General features: G+C 38.3%; 1 protein-coding gene across 4 annotated transcripts in view; it reads right to left on the bottom strand.

The window, feature by feature from the left end:
* Nucleotides 1-21,913, bottom strand: part of SMIM14 (small integral membrane protein 14) — a 75,547-nt gene that overhangs the window by 25,053 nt on the left and 28,581 nt on the right. For all 4 annotated transcript variants that reach the window (XM_032853083.1, XM_032853052.1, XM_032853073.1 and 1 more), the window contains exon 2: nt 17,596-17,705. In XM_032853083.1, the coding sequence (XP_032708974.1) occupies nt 17,596-17,670 (75 nt within the window). In that variant the 5' untranslated portion in view covers nt 17,671-17,705. The remainder of the gene's footprint in view (nt 1-17,595; nt 17,706-21,913) is intronic.

The raw sequence follows: 21,913 nt of genomic DNA, 5'->3' as shown, positions 1-21,913 counted from the left end.
AGGAACCAACCACAAAGCTAGTATGGCTAGAGCATAAGAGCCATGCTACTTATTAGCTTTCGTATTTAACCCCAGAACCAAATGCTCTCTACACTCAAATCATCACAGTATGCTACTGATGTCATTTGTCTGACTGCCCCCAAGTCGGAGACATATACCAATATACAACAGATACCTACATCATTCAACAGTGTGGAATTGCAGTACTTTCTCATTATTTTCTATCTGAGATATATTTAAATAAAAATATTTTATATGTTAAAATTTATAAATTATTACTCTTAAAGTGACTTATTATAATTTAAATAACATAATTTATATATTACAATAAAACATTATGAATACTTAGAAATTAATGTGGATTAACTCACTGCCCCATGTATGCTTTTCTAGTCTTAAAATATGCACACTTTCACATAATCACAATTATGACAACAAATATTAGAAACCTGTATGTACTAAGAACTTTAACTTGTTTTCTTTAATCTTCAACCAAGGGCCAGAGGCAGGTTCTATTTTTGCTATTTTATGAATGGATGAAACCTGAGTTTGTGGAAGGTTAGCTACTTAGTGTGAACTCCAAATTATAAATTTTTTTTTCCAAAGTCTAAATTCTTTTTTTTAAGATTTTATCTACCTATTTGAAAGAGAGAGAGAGAGCACTAGAAAGAGAGAGCAAGTACCAGTGGGGGGCAGAGGGAGAGGGAGAAGCAGGCTCCCCGTCAGCATGGGGCCTGATGTGGGGCTAGATTCCAGGACCCAGGGATCATGGCCTAAGCTGAAGGCAGATTTAGTTTAACCAACTGAGCCACCCAGGCACCCTAAAGTCTAAATTCTTAACACAATTTCATTCTACTTCACAATGTACAAAATTCTGTGTCATAATTTTAGTTAACATATCATTACATTCTCTCAAGCACAATTCTGAATGGTTACAAAATACTTCCGTGAACTGATGTACTATATAACTGATCTGAAGCAAATTCAGATTAAAATGAAAATAACCATAGGTATAGTTAATTAGTCTCTAAGACCAACATAGCCAACGTTTCCCTTCTGCACTAAAAGAGATTGCTCTGGAGGCGCTGGCTGGCTCAGTCCATACAGCAAGTGACTCTTGATCATGAGGTCGTGAGTTTGAGTCCCGTGAAGATTTCTCAAAAAAAAAAAAAAAAAAAAAAAGCCACAGGAAGAAAGAGTAGGCCTCCCTTTGGGACTATGATTAAAAATAGTAATGTACAGGGCTCCTGGGTGGCTCAGTGGGTTAAAGCCTCTGCCTTTGGCTCAGGTCATGATCTCAGGGTCCTGGGATCGAGCCCCACATCAGGCTCTCTGCTCTGTGGGGAGCCTGCTTCCCCCTCTCTCTCTGCCTGCCTCTCTGCCTACTTGTGATCTCTCTCTGTCAAAGAAATATTAAAATCTTAAAAAAAAAAAAGTAATGTACAATTTGTCCCGCTATATAAAAGTTTCTAAAAAATTAATTAATTCACATATAATTGGTAAAAAGAGAAATTCTGCCAGTTTAATGTGGAAGCTATCTTGGTTCATAAGAAGTGATTTTTCCTACGTAAAGGCAGCCAGAAGAGTGGGAGTCAAATGCTCTTCAGCAAGAAAGGATAAACCCTGTGGCTCATGCTGTGCAGACAGGAACTCCCTGAGCTTTAAGAAAATTAAAAATGAGTGCCTGTGGGCATGTGCACAAGCTCACACACACATACCCAAGAATGAGAAGAATTTATTCACTGGGAGCCTGGCTGAGTGCCGTGAATCTTTGGAACATTCCACCAAGAGCTGTGGTGGGATCCTGCTCTTCTGACCGGTCTTCTTTGAGTTTGTGGTGACACTCTCCATGTTCACAAGGAGGCAATGCTGCAGGCTCTGAATAATGAATGAGGTGCCAAAGAATCATGACCACATTCCTAGTCCAGCACTTAGCGTGCTTCCAAAACAGGGTTTTGGAATATATTTATATCTATACCTATGTCTATAACCAGTGTTCAGATTCAAACACCTATGATGAATACATTACAGTCTTTAAAAAATTCAAAGACCATGAATTTAGTACAACAAGAGAATCTCACTGTTTTGATGGAATTCTGTTTAAACAAAGGCCTAATTTACAATACATCTCAGTTTTCTTTTGACTTATTTGAAGAAGACAGTGGTACTATTGATGCTAATTTTGGCTACTCCAAAAGGAAACTATTTGTGAAAGCAAATAGAAGGAAACCAAGGATAATATGTGAAGGAAATAGAAATGCCAGTATCTATAGGATGGTCACGGACTTCAATTATTTTCTGTACTACAATGGAGGGGATGAGGAGGGAACCACGTGTGGATTATCTATAGCTAATAGTTGCTGTCCTGGTATACTTTCATGTTAACATTGATCCCAGAATCCCAGAAAAGAATTAAAAGTAGATTTAGATCTCTCCACCTAACTAGGATGGTCATGGAAAGTTCTTGAAGTGAGTAACTTCAAAATCACAGACATCACAGTTATGAGTACAATAAATATATTTCTTCACTGGGGAAAAAAGCGGAAAACAGGGATTAAGAGAGACTGAAAGAGGAGCATCTGGGTGGCTGTCGGGAAGTGTCTGTCTTTGGCTCAGATCATGATCTCTGGGTCCTTGGTTCCAGCCCTGCATTGGCTCCCTGCTTAGCGGGAAACCTGCTTCCCTCTCTCCCACTCCCGCTGCTTGTGTTCCCTCTCTCGCTCTCTCTGTGTCAAATAAATAAAAATCTTGGGACGCCTGGGTGGCTCAGTTGGTTAGGCTGCTGCCTTCTGCTCGGGTCATGATCCTGGGGTCCTGGGATCGAGTCCCGCATCGGGTTCCTTGCTCAGCGGGGAGCCTGCTTCCTCCTCTCTCTCTGCCTGCCTCTCTCTCTGCCTGCTTGTGTGTACTCTCTCTCTCTGACAAATAAATAAAAATCTTAAAAAATAAATAAATAAATATCTTAAAAAAAAAAAGAAAGAAAGAAACTGAAAGAATAAAAGATACCTGGCACACAGATTTCATGTTAGGGAACATTAAAGAATCTAAAATAGTTGTTAGGATATCCCAGAAGCCTAATAGAATACCTTCGCTGTCGGAGGTCTATGAGAAAAATGTAGATCAAAGAGAAGATTCTAATGACAAAAAGCAGGTAAGTGGATCTTCTACAAGCAATCTTACTTTGGAAAAAAATTATTGAAAAGAATTACAAAGAACAATCTCTTTTTTGGAGTTATCAAAATGTACCTGTTATGGAGACTTGGATGTACCCCAACTTCATAGGCTGAAGCCCTAAATCCCCAATGTGATGGTATTTGGAAGCGGGGCCTTTGGGAGGTAATTAGGTTTAAAGGTTATAAGGGTGAAGCCTCCATCATGGGATTAGTGCCCTAGAAGAAGAGACTCTAGCCCTTGTTCTCTCCATGCTATGTGAGGATACAGCAAGAAGGCAACTGTCTGCCAACCAAGTAGAGTTATCACCAGACACCAAATCTGTGTGCACCTGATCTTGGACTTTCCAGACTCCAGAACTGTAAGAAATAAATGTTTGCTGTTCAAGTCACCTGTTTGTGGTATTTTGCTATAGTGGCCCAAACTAAGTACCTAAACAAGAAGTTATTTACTATTTTCCTATGTCTGTTCAGGAACCGCACAAATACTGGAAGTCCCCTCCCATCGGATGGACAGGAGCTGCCTATGCACTGGTAAATAGAAGAGTGGTTAAAAGTGAAGTTTTACTTGAAGTCAGAGATATTCAGGTTCAAATTCTGTGTCTGTTACTTTCTATAAAGTTTCAAACTATAAAAGACGTAAATATGACATACCGACGTTACTGGGTTACTTCGTTACTGTCCCAGATATGCCAAAGAATTAGAGACCTCAGACCAGAATGGGGAGAGAGAGTTTACTGAGGAGATACTAAGTACAGCACATTTTCAAGAGAGAAAGCGAGCAAGAGTGGCAATGGCTCCAAGAAGCTCTAGCTGCATTAAGCCTGCTTTCTGTATATGGCTTGGCTTTGACTGACATTTTTGACTGACAGCTGGTGGTTACAACATTTTGGCTTCTGCGCATCCGCCTACCCATGATGCATTCTGTTATAACTCTATTTACTTATGTCTTCCATATTCTTGAGTTTCTAATGAGTATTTGCCTGGACCTTAGGGCAAGCTACACCTTCTCTGTGCCTGCTCAGATCCTGGAGGTTCTCTTGTCGCTTCTGGGCCAGCTCCATGGCTAGGCCTCTCCTGCTCTGTTAGCCCTTGGAGGTGGCTGTGAAGGTGTGGCTGTTAACCCTTAGGGATGGCTGCAAGGGTGTGGCCACCATGGGCTTTCTCCCTCCTTGCTCAGACCTAACTACCCTAACTACCTTCCTAACATTATGAACCTTAAGGCATCGTGAGGATTAAATGATATAATTAAACATATATAAAGTAAAATATGTATATACAAAACTCAGTTCATGGCCCATAGGATAATGTTTTTAGATCACAGCATCACAGCAATAATATACAGGCAAGAGAGAAAATGTCCTTTTACTATACAACAGGGCTGCTTGTTTGTGAAATAAGCATGTTCAAATTTATCACTATTATTTTTTAAAAAAATGAAACTCTAAAACCAACAACAAAGTACTTTCTTTCTTTTTTTTTTTTTTTTAAAGATTTTATTTATTTATTTGACAGACAGAGATCACAAGTAGGCAGAGAAGCAGGCAGAGAGAGGAAGGGAAGCAGGCTTCCTGCTGTGCAGAGAGCCCGATGCGGGGCTCGATCCCAGGACCCTGGGATCATGACCTGAGCCGAAGGCAGCGGCTTAACCCACTGAGCCACCCAGGCGCCCCAACAAAGTACTTTCAAAGCAATGATTAAACAGTTGGGTCAATGTCTTCTCTAGCCAGACCTCACCACAGCTCACAGTTGTAAGGTTGGCTTGAAAATATCCAAGCAGGGAGATTCCTGTGGCTTTCCTCAAAGTATCAATACAGAACACTTCCTACATCCTAGTGGGGTTCAGTAATGTTCTAGTAGTTCTTAGGGAAAGAGCAGTGACCAAAATGGGCAAAAGCCTACCATACAATAACTCTTTAACATTCTGGGTAATATATTCCAGACACATGCATTTGTAATAGTTTATCCTTGAACACAGTGAGTAGGGATGTTGGCCCCCTGTCAAAAATGCGTATATAAGTTTTAACTCCCCCAAAACTTAACTATTAATACACTATTGCTGACTGAAAGCCTTACCCATAACAGTTGATTAACACATATTTTGTATGCTATCTGTATCATATACTGTATTCTTATAATAAAGCAAGCTAGAGAAAAAGAAAACGTTAAAATAATGACAAGAGAAAACACAGTATGGTACTGTATCTATCAAAAAAAACGTGGGTATATGTGGACCCACACAGTACAAACCCCTGTTGTTCAAGGATCAACTGCATATATGTATGTGTATATAATCTTACAAAACAATGCTCTCCATGTTATCTTGCTATTTTTTTTGCCATATTCAACAATCAGTCACAAATCTTCTTTTAAAAGATTTATTTATTTTAGAGCACACATGCGTCGGGGGGGAGGGATGGTGAGAGGGTGAGAAAAAGAGAGAGAAGCGGACTCCCTGCTAAGTGTGGGGCTCAATCCCATGACCTTGAGATCATGACCTGAGCTGAAACCAAGAGTAAGACACTTAACCAACTGAGCCACCCAGGTGTTCCTAGTCACAAATCTTTTAATGTCCAAAACCAGCTCTACATTACTTTTAATGTTGCACAGTATTCCATTTAATTACATCATTTCCCAATTTATACATGAATGTTCCTATAAATACATTCTTACTTAATTAATCTCTTTAGGATAAGGAGACAAATTGTTAGAATAAAGGTATACACATTTTAAGTTTTCATACACATTATCCAATTACAAGAGGGATACTTTAAAGAAATGACAAAATACAAAAGAAGAATATTCAATTCAAATATTTCTATATAATCACACCACTGCAGAAGTCCAATGTTTCAACTGGGAGATCATCTAAAACCTAGTATTTTGATCAAACTTAGTTCTTTTTTTTTTTTTTTTTCAGGATTTTATTTATTTATTTGAGAGAGCATGAGCAGAGGGAGGGGCAGAGGGAGAAGCAAACTCTCCACTGAGCAGAGAACACGTTGTGGGGATCCATCTCAGGACTCCCTGATCACACTAAGTTCTTAATGACTATGTATCATCTCTACATATTTTCCTATAACATTAACAAAAATAACTTGTGGCAACCACAATAATCCATGCACCTTTCAAGCTTGAAGACTTCAAATAGCTGGGTTAAAGGGAAGTCTGAATATTTTGAAAATATTTTTTTAAATGTCTAAACACTAATAGGTTGGGTTTCTTTGCCCAAATGATATACATATACTTTCTCCAAGCCTACAAAATACCTTCTGATTTTGAGTTTAATTAATTTATTGAACCAAAATCAATACACAACTTAAAGCCATAGACAAGGGAACAGAGAAATTCATATGCTATACCCTGATGGTACAAGGGATTTTGATTTTATACCTACATAAGGATAGTTAGATAGATATGTATATCTGTGAAGATATATAAATGCATAAGATATGTGACTGGGAAGTCCACAAACTAAATGCAACCTCTAGCCAAGCAAGCAATAGTGACCACGGGGTCAGAGCTGAGGGTTAGGCCACAGGAAGTTGCCAAAGTCAAAAGATTTAGACTTTTTGCTCTATTTTTCTATATTATTTCAAGTATTCGGAATTTTAATATTTACCTCCTCTTCCTTGTGTTTCTGAAAGAGAAAATTCCAATACCATTACACTGTTAAAAATGTTGAAATCTTAAACCTTAATGTGCTAGTATTTGGATGTGGGGCCTTTCAGAGGTGATTAGATCATAAGGATGGAGCCCTTATGAATAGGACTGATGTCCTTTTTTTCTTCACTTTTTTTTTTTTTTTTTTTAAATTTGAGAGAGAGAGAGTGCACATGAGTACTGGAGAGGGGAGGGTCAGAGGGAGAAGCAGACTCCCCACTAAGCGGAGAGCCTGACGCAGGCTTGATCCTGGGACACTGGGATCATGACATGAGCCGAAAACAGACACTTAACCAACTGAGCCATCCAGGCACCCACAACGAATGTTCTTTTAAAAGAGACCCCAGAGGGGCGCCTGGGTGGCTCAGTGGGTTAATGCCTCTGCCTTTGGCTCAGGTCATGATCTCAGGGTCCTGGAATCGAGTCCCGCATCGGGCTCTCTGCTCAGCAGGGAGCCTACTTCCTCCTCTCTCTCTGCCTGCCTCTGTGCCTACTTGTGATCTCTGTCAAATAAATAAACAAAATCTTTAAAAAAATAAATAAATAAAAGAGACCCCAGAATACTCTTGCACTCTCTCTACCATGGGAAGATGCAACCAGAAAACAGGTCTGCAACCAGGAGGAGGGCTCTCACCAGTACCCAACGATGCTGGCATCTAATCTTGGAACTTCCAAGTCTCCAAAACTGTTAAGGATAAACTGCTGTTGTTTATAAGCCACCCAGGCTATAGTATTTCTATAGAAAACTAAACTAAGACATTTGCTAACATGAAAAGTTATACAAAGTAAGAAAAAAACAGCTGCAGAAATGTATGTGTACTATGGATCCCTTCTATGTAAAACAAATTTCTAGAATGGTATATGTAGCAAACTGTATTTTCCAAAACCATCCATACCCTTATTTCCAGTCACATATGATCTTCCAGATCTTTCTACTCCCTATTAAGAGGTGGAGGGTCTTAACTAAGAAATTGATTAACATTAATTAAAATTAATCAAAATTAACTCAAAATGGGTTAAAGACTTGAATGTAAGATCTGAAACCATAAAAACCCTAGAAGAAAGCACAGGCAGTAAGCTCCTTGATATGAGTATTAGTGGTATATTTTTGATCTGACTCCAAAAGCAAAGGCAACAAAAGCAAAAATAAATAAGTGGAACTATGTCAAACTAAAAATCTTCTGCACAACTAAGGAAACCATCAACAAAATGAAAAGGTAACCTACTAAGTGGAAGAAAATATTTGCAAATCATCTGTCTGATAAGGGATTAATATCCAAAATATTTTTTAAAAAACTCCTACAACTCAATAGCAAAAAAAAAAAAAAAAAAAATCTGATTTAAACATTCTAAATAGACATTTACCCTAAGACGACATACAGATGAAACAAGTACATGAAAAGATGTTCAACTTCACTAATTATCATGGAACTGCCAATCAAAACTACAGTGAGACATCACCTCACACCTGTTAGAATATCCATTACCAAAAAGACAAGAAATAACAGGCATAAGTGGGACTTGTAAACTACTGGTGGGAATATAAATTGGTGCAGCCACTATAGAAAATGATGTAAGGTTTCTCAAAAAAAAAAAAAAAAAAAGTAAGACTGGAACTATTGCTACAAGATCCAGCAATTCCACTTTCAGGTATTTATCTGAAGAAAATAAAAACACTTATTTGAAAAGATATACACATACCCATGTGCATTCTGCCACATTATTTTCAAGAGCCAAGATACGGAAACAACCTACTGCGTCTACTGATGGATAAAGATGGTGTGTACACACACACACACACACACAGGAATATATTCAGCCATAGAAAGAATGAAATCCTACCATTTGTGACAACCCGGATGGACTCTGAAGACACATGCTAAGTGACATAACTTAGAGGAGACAAATACTGTATGATATGTCTTATATGCAGAATTTAAAATGACTAACCAAATAAATACAGAGAACAGACTGATGGATGCCAGAGGTGGGTGGTAGAGGGCAGGCAAAATGGCTACGGGGGTCAAAACTTCTTTGTATCTACATATGACGATAGACGTTAACTAGACTTACTGTGGTGATCATTTAGTAGTATATAAGTATCAAATCATTTTGTTGTATACCTGAAATTAAATGTTATTTGTCAATTATACTTGAAAAAAAAAAAAGAGGTGGAGTCTATTTCCTCTCCTCTTGAACCTGAACAGGCTTGTTGACCACTGTAATCAAAAGTATAACAGGGGTGCCTGGGTAGCTCAGTCAACTGAATGACCAACTCTTGATTTTGGCTCAGATCATGATCTCCGGATTGTGGGATCAAGCCCCACACTGGGCTCTGTGCTTGGTTCAGGGAGTGTGCTTGAGGTTCTCTATCTCCCTCTGCCCCTCCCCGGCAGCGCTTGCATGCACATGCTCCCTCGCGCGCTCTCTCTCTCTCTCTCTCAAATAAATAAATTAATTAAAAAAAAAAAAAAAGATGCCACACCTGGGTGGCTTTGTCAGTTAAGGATCTGACTTCCACTCAGGTCATGATCTCAGGTTTCTGGGATGGAGACCCACTATGGGCTCCCTGGTCAGCAGGGAGTATTCCTGTCCCTCTCCCTCTGCCCCCTCCCCCACTCGTACTTTCTTTCTCTTAAATAAGTTTTTTTTAAAAAGAAAAGTATAACAACAAAAAAATTTAATAAAGAGGGCTTCTGGCTGGCTTAGTTGGTAGAGCATGTGACTCTTGATTTCAGGGTGGAGAATTCGAGCCCCACATTGGGCACGGAGCCTACTTAAAATGAAAATTTTTAAAAAGGGGCAGCTGGGTGGCTTAGTCAGTTTGGCATCTGCCTTTGGCTCAGGTCATAACCCCAGGGTCCTAGGATTGAGCCCCACATCAAGCTAGCTGCTTAGTGGGGAGCCTGCTTCTCTCTCTGCTACCACTCTGCCTGCTTGGGCGCTCTCTCTCTCTCTCTGTGAAACAAAAAAATAAAATCTTGAAAAAAATTTTTTAAAAAAGTATAACAGAAGTGCTGTATGCAACTTTTTAGGCCAAGTCGTAAAAAGCATCCAGATGCTGGGGTGCCTGACTGCCTCAGACAGTAGAACATGCGACTCTTAATCTTGGGGTTATGCATTTGAGTCCCATGTTGAGTGTAGAGATTACTTAAGGAAATTAAAAAAAATATATATATATCCACCTGTTGCCTGGTTCTCTCCCTCCCACATCCTCCCTTGGGATGGATACTCAACCTTGGAACCATGCCACATGCTTCGAGGAAGCCAAGCAACCACACGAAAAAGCCATCCAAGTAGGTGTTCTGGCTGATAGCACTAGGTAGGGTTTCCGTCATCTACCAGTATCAACTGCCAGACAGTGAGTAAGTGAGCCTCCACATACTTCCTGCTCCCAGCCTCTGAGTCTTACAGCTAAGAACCCAGACATGATGCAGCATGTGAGCCATCCCCACGATGCTGTGTGTGAACTTCAGACAAACGGTCTGTCAGCTTAATAAGAGGCTCTTTTATGCTGCTAACTTCTGGAGTAATTTGTTCTGCAGACATACAACTGGAATAATATAAAAGAATCAGTTACTAGTTCATATTCAGTAAAGAAGCAATGAGGGGTGGGAGAATATAGGGAGATTTTTACTTTCTCTTTCAACACTTAGTATACTGCTTGAATTATTGAATTAAATATACTGACATGCAATCACCATTTTATCTTTTAAATAAAACATAACCTCACTTCCTAATTGGTAAAGTGAATTATACCTCTAATCACAGGAGGACTAACTAGTCTTCCGGTGTCTGGATGATACTGATAGAAAGTATTAAGATTTGAAAAAAAAAAGTAAAAAAAAATTTCCTTTATTGACTAAATTAAAACTCAAAAGTTAATCAGATGATTTAAAAGGCTTTGTAGCCACATGAAAATGGTAGATATCAGTATTAAATTGGGGAAATACATATATAAATACACACACACACCACAGTATCTAAATATATATTTGTTAAAAAGATCTGGGAAAGTGCACCCCAAATTCATTTAGGGAAGTCAAGAATAAGCCACATACAGAGACATGAGTGACAAGTTTAGTCTTACTTTTAATGCACTGATTTTTTTTTTTTTGGAAGAACATATTCATATATTATTTCAGTAACTAAATATTTTACAATTTAAGTTTACAATTAAATAAGAAAAAGATACTATCAGTAGCCATATTTGCTAGGTGGAGAAGTTTCTCAAGAAATTTTTCAGGCATACATATTTTTCTTCTGGGAAAGAGGCCAATCAATCTTGATGCGACTTATTTAAGTACAGTGAACATTAGCCACAATTTACAGGGTCTTTGGGCCTATTAAGAGAAATCTGACCAAGGATCTCCCAGATCACATGCTCATAGTATTTTAATATGAAAATAAAGTTAAAAGTAAATTAAAAATGTAGAAGTTTCAGTTATACTGTTTAGACCTGAAATATAGAGCTTGACAAACCAAAAAAAAGGGATTATCTGTATTCCAAATCTTAGGTTACAACACAGAACAGGAAAAACACAGAGCATAATCCAAGTTCACATTACTAAATCTGTTCTCTCTTTCTGGAACTTCTATCATTAATAGAAGAAACTTTATGCCAAGAGGCAGCTAGTCAAGGAGAAGAGGAGGGGTGGAAAGGGAGCAGAAGAGGGTGCAGCCGGAATAATTCTGCAAAAGGCTTCAATGAGAAGAATGGAAAAAGTCCCTCTGCAGGCCATTTTTATTGTTTTAAGGAAGCAGCAGTCATTAAAAAAAAAACAAAAAAACACTATACCCAAAAACAACTAAATATAGTTGTTATAAGGATTTTTTTTTTTTTAATACTAACCTCACAAGGGACAAAAAAATACCAGACAACTTAAAAAAATGATTTATGGGGCACCTGGGTGGATGAGCTGATTAAGCGTCCGACTTGATTTTGGCTCAGGTCACCATCTGAGAGTCATAAGACCGAGCCCCGTACTGGGCTCCGTACTCAACATGGAGTCTTCTTATTCCTCTCCCTCTGCTCCTCCTCCTGCTAGTTTTTTCTGTCCCTCTCAAATCAATCAATCAATCAACGGAATCTTTTAAAAAATGATTTATAATTAGATCACAATTTTATGTGGGCATCTTTTTAAACATGTAGTAGTATTCTATTATCATATCAACAAAAACCCATATTCATCACTGGGCATATTCCCATATTAAATCAAGTAATGAAACAAAAACTTGATACAGATGTCTGATTTTAATTGCAAGAAACTCACTGTATATTCTTATCCACTTCTTTGAGTCTTATCAGCCAGTATTTGATGAGTAAAGCACTATCTAGAATAGGCTAGAAATAGATTATAATCTCTGATAATGCCTCTATTTGTTAATGTTTCTGAACATTCCTAAGACTAATAGAAACATACATGCACCCAGCAAAATACAACTATTATGAACATGTGTGTAACTCAATGATGTAATTAAATCACTGGAAGGAGACACGCCAAGTGAGTAAGCAAAGCTTTGTCATGAGCACCCCAAAATGGGCATTCTTTGTACTGCAGTCTTACCAACCTTACACTTAAATTCTGTTTACAATGTATCATCTAAAACACTCCTATAACACAGAAATACAGTCACTTGCTTTAAGGTCAATAGTGCAGACAGACAATAAAATGAATGAAAATCATACTTATATTCTTTGTACTAATACAGCTTAGCAGTTAAAGAATCAAAACTTACATAAGCACTGATGAGGCAACAGTTAAGAATCTGAATTGCTGCTTGTGTCCATTTTGTGGTAAGAAACATATAAGTGTCTTCTATTTTTTTCCTAAGGTTGTATTTATTTGAGAGAGAAACGGAGAGCATGAAGCAGGGCGGCAGAGGGAGAGGGACAAGCAGACTCCCTGCTGAGGCAGGGCAGTGCTCAATCCCAGAACTTGGATATCAGGACCTGAGTGGAAGTCAGATGTTTAACTGACTGAGTCACCCAGGTGCCACTAGCTTTTTCTATTTTTATATATATATTTTTCTATTTTTATATATATATTTTTAAATACTGATAAAAAAAAAAATCTACCAATTTAGAAATCTCCCCCAGCTCTCTGCTCAGGAGGGAGCCTGATTCTCCTCTCTCTGCCTGCCTCTCTGCCTACTTGTGATCTCTCTCTGTAAAATAAATAAGATCTTTAAAAAAATAAAATAGAAAATGAGAGATAAATTTAAAAAAAAGAATTATTGGAAAGCTAAACATCATAGAATATATTTTCTTTTCAAATAATGTAACAGTGCATTCAAAAATTTTATTCCTGGGCGCCTGGGTGGATCATGACCTGAGCCGAAGGCAGCGGCTTAACCCACTGAGCCACCCACTACTTATCTAGACACTCACTACTTATCTAGACGGAGATGCTGCATCAACACTTGGACATACAAAATTCTGGAATTTGGGAGCAAGCAGCGTCTTGGCTGCTCTTGTTCTACGGCACGACTTTGGCTCTTTCTTGTTTTGGCACTCACCCTCCCTTTGATCCTATTCATTTTCTGTGCCAGGCTCTCCTGTGTGAGCCACATGATTTCCTTTTAATACGTCTTTTTCTGCTTAACTCAGCCAGAACTTCTATAACCTATAATAAAGAACCTTAACTGATATTGTTACTAAATTAGGGAAAGCAGTTAGCTTAAATTGTGAATGAATAGAACTTTATTGAAATAGAAAGGAAATAATGATAAAATCTTAACCGCTCCTAAGCTGAATACCTCCCTTGGCAAAGCCCATCTATTCCCCCAGAAAAGGCAAAACTAAACTGCAGCCCAGCATCCAACTAATAAGCTAACCACAAACGCTCACTGGAATCCTCAAGTTTCAGGGTGCCGGGGTGGCTCAGTGGGTTAAGCCTCTGCCTTCAGCTCAGGTCATGATCTCAGGGTCCTGGGATGGAGCCCTGCATCGGGCTCTCTGCTCAGCGGGGAGCCTGCTTCCCCCTCTCTCTCTGCCTGCCTCTGCCTACTCGTGAGCTCTGTCAGATAAATAAATAAAATCTTAAAAAAAAAAAAAAAAAAAGAATCCTCAAGTTTCCCCAGGTTTTTACTTGCTATCAGCACTTTAATCCTTAGGAATTGGTAATACTCTAACCTACAAGAAAATCCAATTTGATTATATGAGGTAAAAAATAACAAAAATTCCAAATTAGTACCTAAAATTAATAAGATATTACTCTATTGCAAAGATGAATTAAATGTCCATTTTTAGAAAGATGAAAATAAATTTCTGCTCTATCATCATACTGTAATACCTTATTATTATATCCATGAGTTTCCTGAACATGTAGACATCTAAATCATGGTGGTTATAACTAATACAGAAAAATTATACCCTCGGATAACCTGCTTTTAAAATAAAGGCTGGGGCCGGGGCGCCTGGGTGGCTCAGGGGGTTGGGCCTCTGCCTTCAGCTAGGGTCATGATCTCAGGGTCCTGGGATAGAGCCCCACATTGGGCTCTCTGCTCAGCGGGGAGCCTGCTTCCCCCCCCCCCCTCTGCTTGTGATCTCTGTCTCTGTCAAATAAATAAATAAAATCTTTAAAAAATAATAATAAAATAAAGGCTGGGGAGTTAGACTTCCACAGAGTAATAAGATAAATATACTAAAAAGTATAAGAGTAGAAGATACAGAATGAGTGAGAGGTAGAAAAGCCTAGTATATTATAAGCTGACAACACTTGAATGAAAAAAAGATAGTTTTCATTAAATAACCTTTTTCTGATTATAAGATATATTATCACAGAAGATACAGAAAACTATTTTTTTAAAAAGCCTCAGTTTATATTCTACAATCCAGAGATAAAAATGTTAACATATTGACATATTTTCTTCAAGTCTTTTTTTCCTGTGTACACATATATATGGTATATGTGGGTACAGAAAAGCAAGACCGTACTAAATGCCATTTCTATATCTTGCTTTTATTCACTTCATATATGAATTTCCCTTATGTTATTATATATTCTTTAAAGAAGTAATTATTTTGGGCTGCCTGGGTGGCTCAATGGGTTAAGCCTCTGCCTTCGGCTCAGGTCATGATCTCAGGGTCCTGGGATCCGACAGGGCTCTCTGCTCAGCAGGGAGCCTGCTTTCCCCCCCCACCCCCCGCTGCCTGCCTCTCTGCCTACTTGTGATTTCTCTCTCTGTCAAATAAATAAATAAAATATTTAAAAATAAATAAATAAAGACATAATTATTTCAAACATCTGTATAAGATTCCATCATATGAACACACAAGACATAACCACTGTCCTCCTGGTAGGCAGTTAGGTGTGTTTTTAACTATTCACTATCAGAAATAATGCTACACTAAAGACTATTACACATTACTGAATTTAGAGAAGTTATACCTTATTTCTGAATTTCTGAAATTAGAGATCTTATTTCAAAAGATACTCTTTCAGAAAAAAACATTTTGAGGAAGCACTTAATAGCTACTAGGTAGTAGATGTAACTAGAGGGTATTATACTGAGTGAAATAAGTCAATCAGAGAAAGACAATTATCATATGATCTCTCTGATATGAGGAATTTGGGGGATCAAGGGGGAAGGGAGGGAAAAATGAAACAAGATGGGACTGGGGAGGGAAACAACCATAAGAGACTCTTAATCTCAGGAAACAAACTGAGGGCTGTTGGGGGGTAGGGGAGAGGGGGAGGGTGGCTGGGTGATGGACACTGGGGAGGGTATGTGCTATGGTGATTGCGGTGAATTGTGATTCACAGACCTGTACCCCTGAACAAAATAATATAAGTTAATAAAATAAAAAATAAAATAGCTACAAGGTAGATATGGCCCCCAAATGCTGCCTGATTAGGAGTTAAATAAAAGAAATAAAAATTATAAAGCACAATTCAAATCAAACAAATGTCTATCAAGCCTAATCTGCAAGTTTCCTTATTGAATCAAATGAGTTTCTCCTCCCTTCTGGCATCTTCAACTCTGCTTATCAGCATGTTATACACCAGTAGATAACCCATCCAGGATCACCCATCACTGATTCATAGCATGTGAAAATATGCAGCACAGACTAAAAACTGTAAACTTTTAAAGGTTTGTAAAATCTAAAATCTATATTCACATAAAGTACTTTCCACTAGGGTTGCTATAAACAATGTTCCATCAGGCATGAATGTATGCATTAAAGACAAAACAAAGCAAAAGTTAAGTATGGTTTCCTTGGCAGTCTACTAAAGAGGACAGAAATGTACAAGGAATCATAAAAAGTAGGGCTTAGTTTCAGCTATCTCTAAAAACAAAACAAAACAAAAAAAACCCCAGCAGAGCTAAGAGGAAAAAGCATGATACTATGTTAACAATAAAAATACTATACTAAGAAAAAAAAAAGAGGTAGTAATTCTTATTAAAAACTGATCTCCTGGGGCACCTGGGTGGCTCAGTGGGTTAAAGCCTCTGCCTTCGGCTCAGGTCATGATCCCAGGGTCTTGGGATCGAGCCCTGAGTCAGGCTCTCTGCTCCGCAGGGAGCCTGCTTCCTCCCCTCTCTCTCTCTGCCTGCCTCTCTGCCTATTTGTGATCTCTCTCTCTCTGTCAAATAAATAAAATAAAAAAAAAAACAAAAAACTGATCTCCTGGGAAAATTTACCAGTTAAATTCACGTCTATTTTTTTGTTCCTAGTATCACAGTAATTTGGGAAAAAAAAAATGCCTTATGTTTAAATTTAGACATAACTATCAGCTATGCAACATCATGAATAGGAGAATATATTTTAAATATTCTCTCCTCAGACTCATCTATTTTCACATCAAGTTATCAGAGATATGATTCTGCCATTTTATCTCTATAGCCACGAGTCTAATTTATAAGTTCTTATTTTATTGATTTCCCTCTAAGACATTCTTTAGGCTCGTAAGTCCCAGCACATGCTGACTCTAAGAGGAATATCACTCACAAAAATCACACTTCTGATCACTATATATAGACACTGAGTCAGCAGAAGACCTGCTTACTAACCACCAAAAACTCAAATATTTGAACAAATGTTTATTCCTGGCTTTATTAACCGGTCTATAATATACCTCTGTACAAGAGTATTCTAGAACAGTAAAATGTTGTCTAACATAATAATAATATACCTTATTGCTAATAATAGTTAATTTCTTCTTTTGCACATAAAAAGTGTAAAATACAATACATTGAAAGTCCTGTATTTAAGATTCTAGAGATTTAGGAAAGTCTTAAAAACCCTATAAATTCAAACCTCACAACAATCAATTCAATGAGACTATCTAAAGCTTGTTGTTCAGAACCTGCCTCTGTAGAATAACTGATTTGGATTTGGAAATGTTTTATACAGCGATTTTTATTGTTATGTCATTTGTTAGAGTAGGATCTGAACCATGTCACAACAGGAACTGTGACTTCATATAGCAATTTATCAAGTAAACAAGCTCCATATAGATAAAGACCATATTCCTTAATACAGAACAGAAAAGGTTTTACACACGTTTTACTTACCTATGACGGTGATACCACCAACATAAATCTACCATAAACAGATAACAATCTGTTTTTATCTCTAATAAAAGAATTGCTGGCAGGCACTTTGACCATTATAACTTAAACTGCTGTGGAATTTTAATTATGAAATAATTTTAGTGACCATCAAATGAAAATTCTCCAATAACCCATGCCCACAAAAATAGGACAGAAGGGGTACACAGTTCAATTCTGAATAGGACTATCCCATTCATCTCACCAGATTGATCAGCCTTCTCATTGCATGTTCATGAGAGCAAACACACTCGCAGGGATCGAATCCACCTTCTGCCATGATTGCCCAGCTTGATTTAACTCGACTGTTTAAATCTAGGAGCAAGAAAAAAAAGTATAAGACAACTACTGAGCTTTACTCTTTCTGTTGAGCTATGAAAAATTCATTATTGTACAGACTCATAGTAATTCTCTTAAAACTAAGGCTAGTTTACTTATTAATGACCTACATTTACAAATTTATACTAACATATAAATTATGAATTATATAAATTATGAATTTATAGAAACAACTGCCTACCCCTTCTACCATCAGACTGATTTCCTACAAATGTGACTGTCTTCAGATGCTCTATCCTGGCTCTCTTGTGTGGCAGATGATGCTAGAGTCCTACTCTGCTTACTTCTTTAACTTTGTTAGCTACAGTACTGCCATAGACCAAACACTTATGCCACCCCTTAAAATTCTTATTGTTAAAAAGGAGACAGCAGGCCCAAAAATGGGAGTCACTCATGCTAAAGCCCATGTCAGCAAACCAAGACCTAATCACCCAATCTAATTGCAGTTTCAATTCTAAGAACCATAACCTTTAGCCAATCAACACGAAATTACCCAGTCAGCATTAGTGAGCTAACCCATCCATACATCCCTACCATTCCCCTTGGAAAGGTGATCTTGCCAAAACAATATATTCTTTGCTAATAATTTCCTTTTTCCACCCCCCTTCTGCCTTTAAAAACCTTTTCTACAGGGGCGCCTGGGTGGCTCAGTGGTTAAAGCCTCTGCCTTCAGCTCAGGTCATGATCCCAGAGTCCTGGGATCGAGCCCCGCATTGGGCTCTCTGCTCAGCGGGGAGCCTGCTTCCTCCTCTCTCTCTGCCTGCCTCTCTGCCTACTTGTGATCTGTGTCAAATAAACAAATAAAATCTTAAAAAAAAAAAAAAAAACTTTTCTACAGCTTGGTGGAGCTCCTTTCTATTTGTTAGATGGGATGCTGCCCAGCTCATGAATTGTTGAATAAGGCCAATTTGATCTTTAAATTTACTGCTTAAGTTTTGTTATTTAACAAATTTGGTGAAAGCAGCAGGATCAAGTGAGACTTCCGACAGCTTTGGGGACAACAAGAAACACAGGTGTGGTACCCCATGAACTGTTCGAGTTCTCTTTTTTCCTAGCCATTTCTGGGGGCCACTGGGAATTGGGAAGTTCCTGTCAGTTTTGAGCTCTACTATCTTTGTGTTGAACTTCTAACCAACCAGCTTTTCAGTCCCGGGTTTAGTGGGTCAGTTTGAGCTGACATACAGTTCCATCTGGAAGCTGAGTCCCTACCTCTTGGTTCAGTCCCACAATTCCCCAGTTGTTTGGAATACCTATCCTCAGTTTCAGTCACAGTACCCACTTACTGGGATATGGTGGTTTAGTCCTTTCCTCAGTTCCAACCCACAGTCCCCACTTATTGGAGTCTGCTGGTTGAATGCATGCTGAGAACTGGTGATGGTATGCAAGGCCTTTTCTTGGCCAGTCCACAGTAACACCTTTTGGTTGCTGCTGGTATGTTAGGGTGCATGTTCGTTTGTCTTATTTTGTCTAGATAAAGGGTTATAGCTAAAAGAATCTCAGAAGAAAAAAAAAAAAGCCACAAAAGCTGGTGGGCACCAGAAGAACACTTAGGAGCTGTTAAGGGTATTCATCACGCAACTCAAAAACTCCCGCATTAAGTGGGTCACTGAACAGGTTAGGTTGACACTAGGCCACCTCCAACCTCAAGAAAATTCCTGTGCAATGAGTTAACTGTAACGCTGCACAATTCCCAACCCAGAGGCACATCCCCCTCAACTCCCAAGAAACCCAAATGCTTCCTTCTGGCACCCCTACTTATTTTATGCCTAAGATATATTGACAAAGTGGCAAAATCTTACTAAGCTCTATTATGTCCTCACAACCTGGCTTGGTAACCATCAGACTGGCAGCCCCAAAATGAGGCCAGACAGAAATGTGGATTACACCCCATTTACAGCTAGATATGCTGCACAGAAAGGCATGTTAAATTCTAATTGTGGCTAGGGTCCTACCAAACTTCCTCAGAGGAATTACAATGGCCATTACAAGAAACATTCCAATTAGATAAGATCATTTAAGAAGGGCACTTAAAAGCAAGGCTTCAAATCAAACAGAATGGGATGACCATTTTAAATGGTATGCAAGAGACTTCAAAATTCCAAAATATCTTCATTGGAAGATTTGTTGTAAAAGGCTAGTGAAAAACTAAAGTTGTAAAAGGTACCTAGCAAAAAGTTTTCATTCTTACCGCTTCCTTGTATCTTCCTTTATTTGAGGACTCATTCTAGTACTTCTCTATCTAAGGGGGGTTATTTGATACGGCCAGAAATGTTTGCTATTTGTCCTAGGCAAAAACTGACAGGAAACCTAAAAGAATTTTTGAGTAGCTCTGGGACCAGCCATTGGCCAGACTGAAAGCTGATACACACATCCTGATAAGAATATTTTTTTAGGCCTCCTCCCATAAGCTAAAATGAAACTAGGTACAGAGAAGGAAAGAAAAAAATCTTCTGAAGCCTTTGTAAAAGTATTTACTTTAAAAAAAAAAAAAAGGCAATCAGACGGGTGGACCCACCTATGACGTCATTCAAATTATAACCCAATTCTTTGAGGAATTGAGAGCAACTGTCTGCATTTTACAAATCTTGGCAAAATTAGAAATGCAGCCCTAGAGGCAATTCAAAGTTCACCTATTCCTTTTATTACCAATTCCAAAACCTCTACTTATCTCAAAAGGCTTATTGACCTTACAAAACCAAAGCCTCAGAGCAACCTGCATTCTTCCCCTGTGCCTTTGAGATGTAAATATTAACTCCTATCTAGACCACCCCAATTCCTAAGACTGAAACTAAAAGCGGTGTGTATGTGAGGGGTTGGGGGGAGTTAAAATTCAAATTGCAAATGAGCCTCTCTCGTCCAAACTCTAGGCCAAGCCTCCTTAAGCTTTCCTGTCTCCCATCCAAGTACGAACCAGGCCCGACACTGCTTAGCTTCCTAGAGCAGACAAGATCTGGCACATTCAGGGCGGTATGCCTGTCTCTACAAATACAAATCTTTTTTTTTTTTTTTTTTCTTTCTTTAGTAATCTCTACACCCAACGTGGGGTTGGAACTCTGACCTTAAGGATCAAGAGTTTCATGCTCTTCCTACTAAGCCAGCCAGGTGCTCCAAGAAATAGAAGTCCTGAAAGTCTTCTCCATGGGGCGCCTGGGTGGCTCAGGTGGTAGCGCAGGCATCCCTTGATCTCCAGTTTTGAGTTCGACCTCCATGCTAGGCGTAGAGCTTACTTTAAAAAAGAACTGTTTAATTGGCTTAAAAACAAGTGCTTATGAAGTATTTCTAAACCTCAGAAATATAACAGAAATAAACCCAAATGTTTTTCAAATTCACATGATGTAGGATAACTTTCAGTATAAAAGCTAGTTTAAGTATGTTGGTTAAACTAACAAGACATGTCTTTTGGGTTATCAGATCAAATACAAAACTTTTATAAGTTCATTTTCTCTCTCATAAAATCTGTCAGCCAAAAAAACAGTTTGCAGCAATGGCCTAATGTCTAAGGCTTTTGTGTGTAATCTAAACAAAACTGTTAAAAACAATTAAAAAGACTAAATAAAAAGGTTTTAGGTAAACTTTAGTTGCCTCCTAATCTTTTTGATAACCTGAAACTTTAAAGTTCTGTTAATTTAGATAATGATTTAAATTCATTAAACAGCCATATCATTTCTAAATAAGATAAAATATTGAAACACTAATTACTAAACACAAGTTTATCAATTTTGCCTTCCTTTTACAGGGGAACTAAAGATATTTGGGGAAAGCACGTTTCTAGAATTACAGAAAGCATTTAAAGTCTGCCAAGCCACAGGATGCTAAAGCAATGTCCGTTCACAATTGTTTTACTTCTTTACTTCCATTAGAAACTAAGGTTTCTAAAGGTTAAAAACTTCAATATATAATAAGGGAAACATCTCCCTATGCAAGGAAAGTAGGATGTGTGTTTTTGGTAAAGAAGGCCTATAAATTGGGACTGGATCCTGAATTCTAAGTTTCCTCAAGTATCTGGCTGTGACACACCATACTGTTTCCAGTTTTCTCCCATTAAACTGATTTGGAGTCACTAAGAACAAAGACTGCCCTGGAATTTCCTTGGAAGGGATTATATATACCAGATCCTCTTCACCACCCAGAGGAGAGGGACTCGAACCCTGGACACACATCCCACCACTGACAGAAACTGCACC

This window comes from Lontra canadensis, unplaced genomic scaffold (genome assembly GCF_010015895.1).
Source record: "Lontra canadensis isolate GAN:19392208 unplaced genomic scaffold, GSC_riverotter_1.0 scaffold1, whole genome shotgun sequence".
Taxonomy (NCBI): domain Eukaryota; kingdom Metazoa; phylum Chordata; class Mammalia; order Carnivora; family Mustelidae; genus Lontra; species Lontra canadensis.
This window is presented reverse-complemented; position numbering and strand designations above follow the sequence as displayed.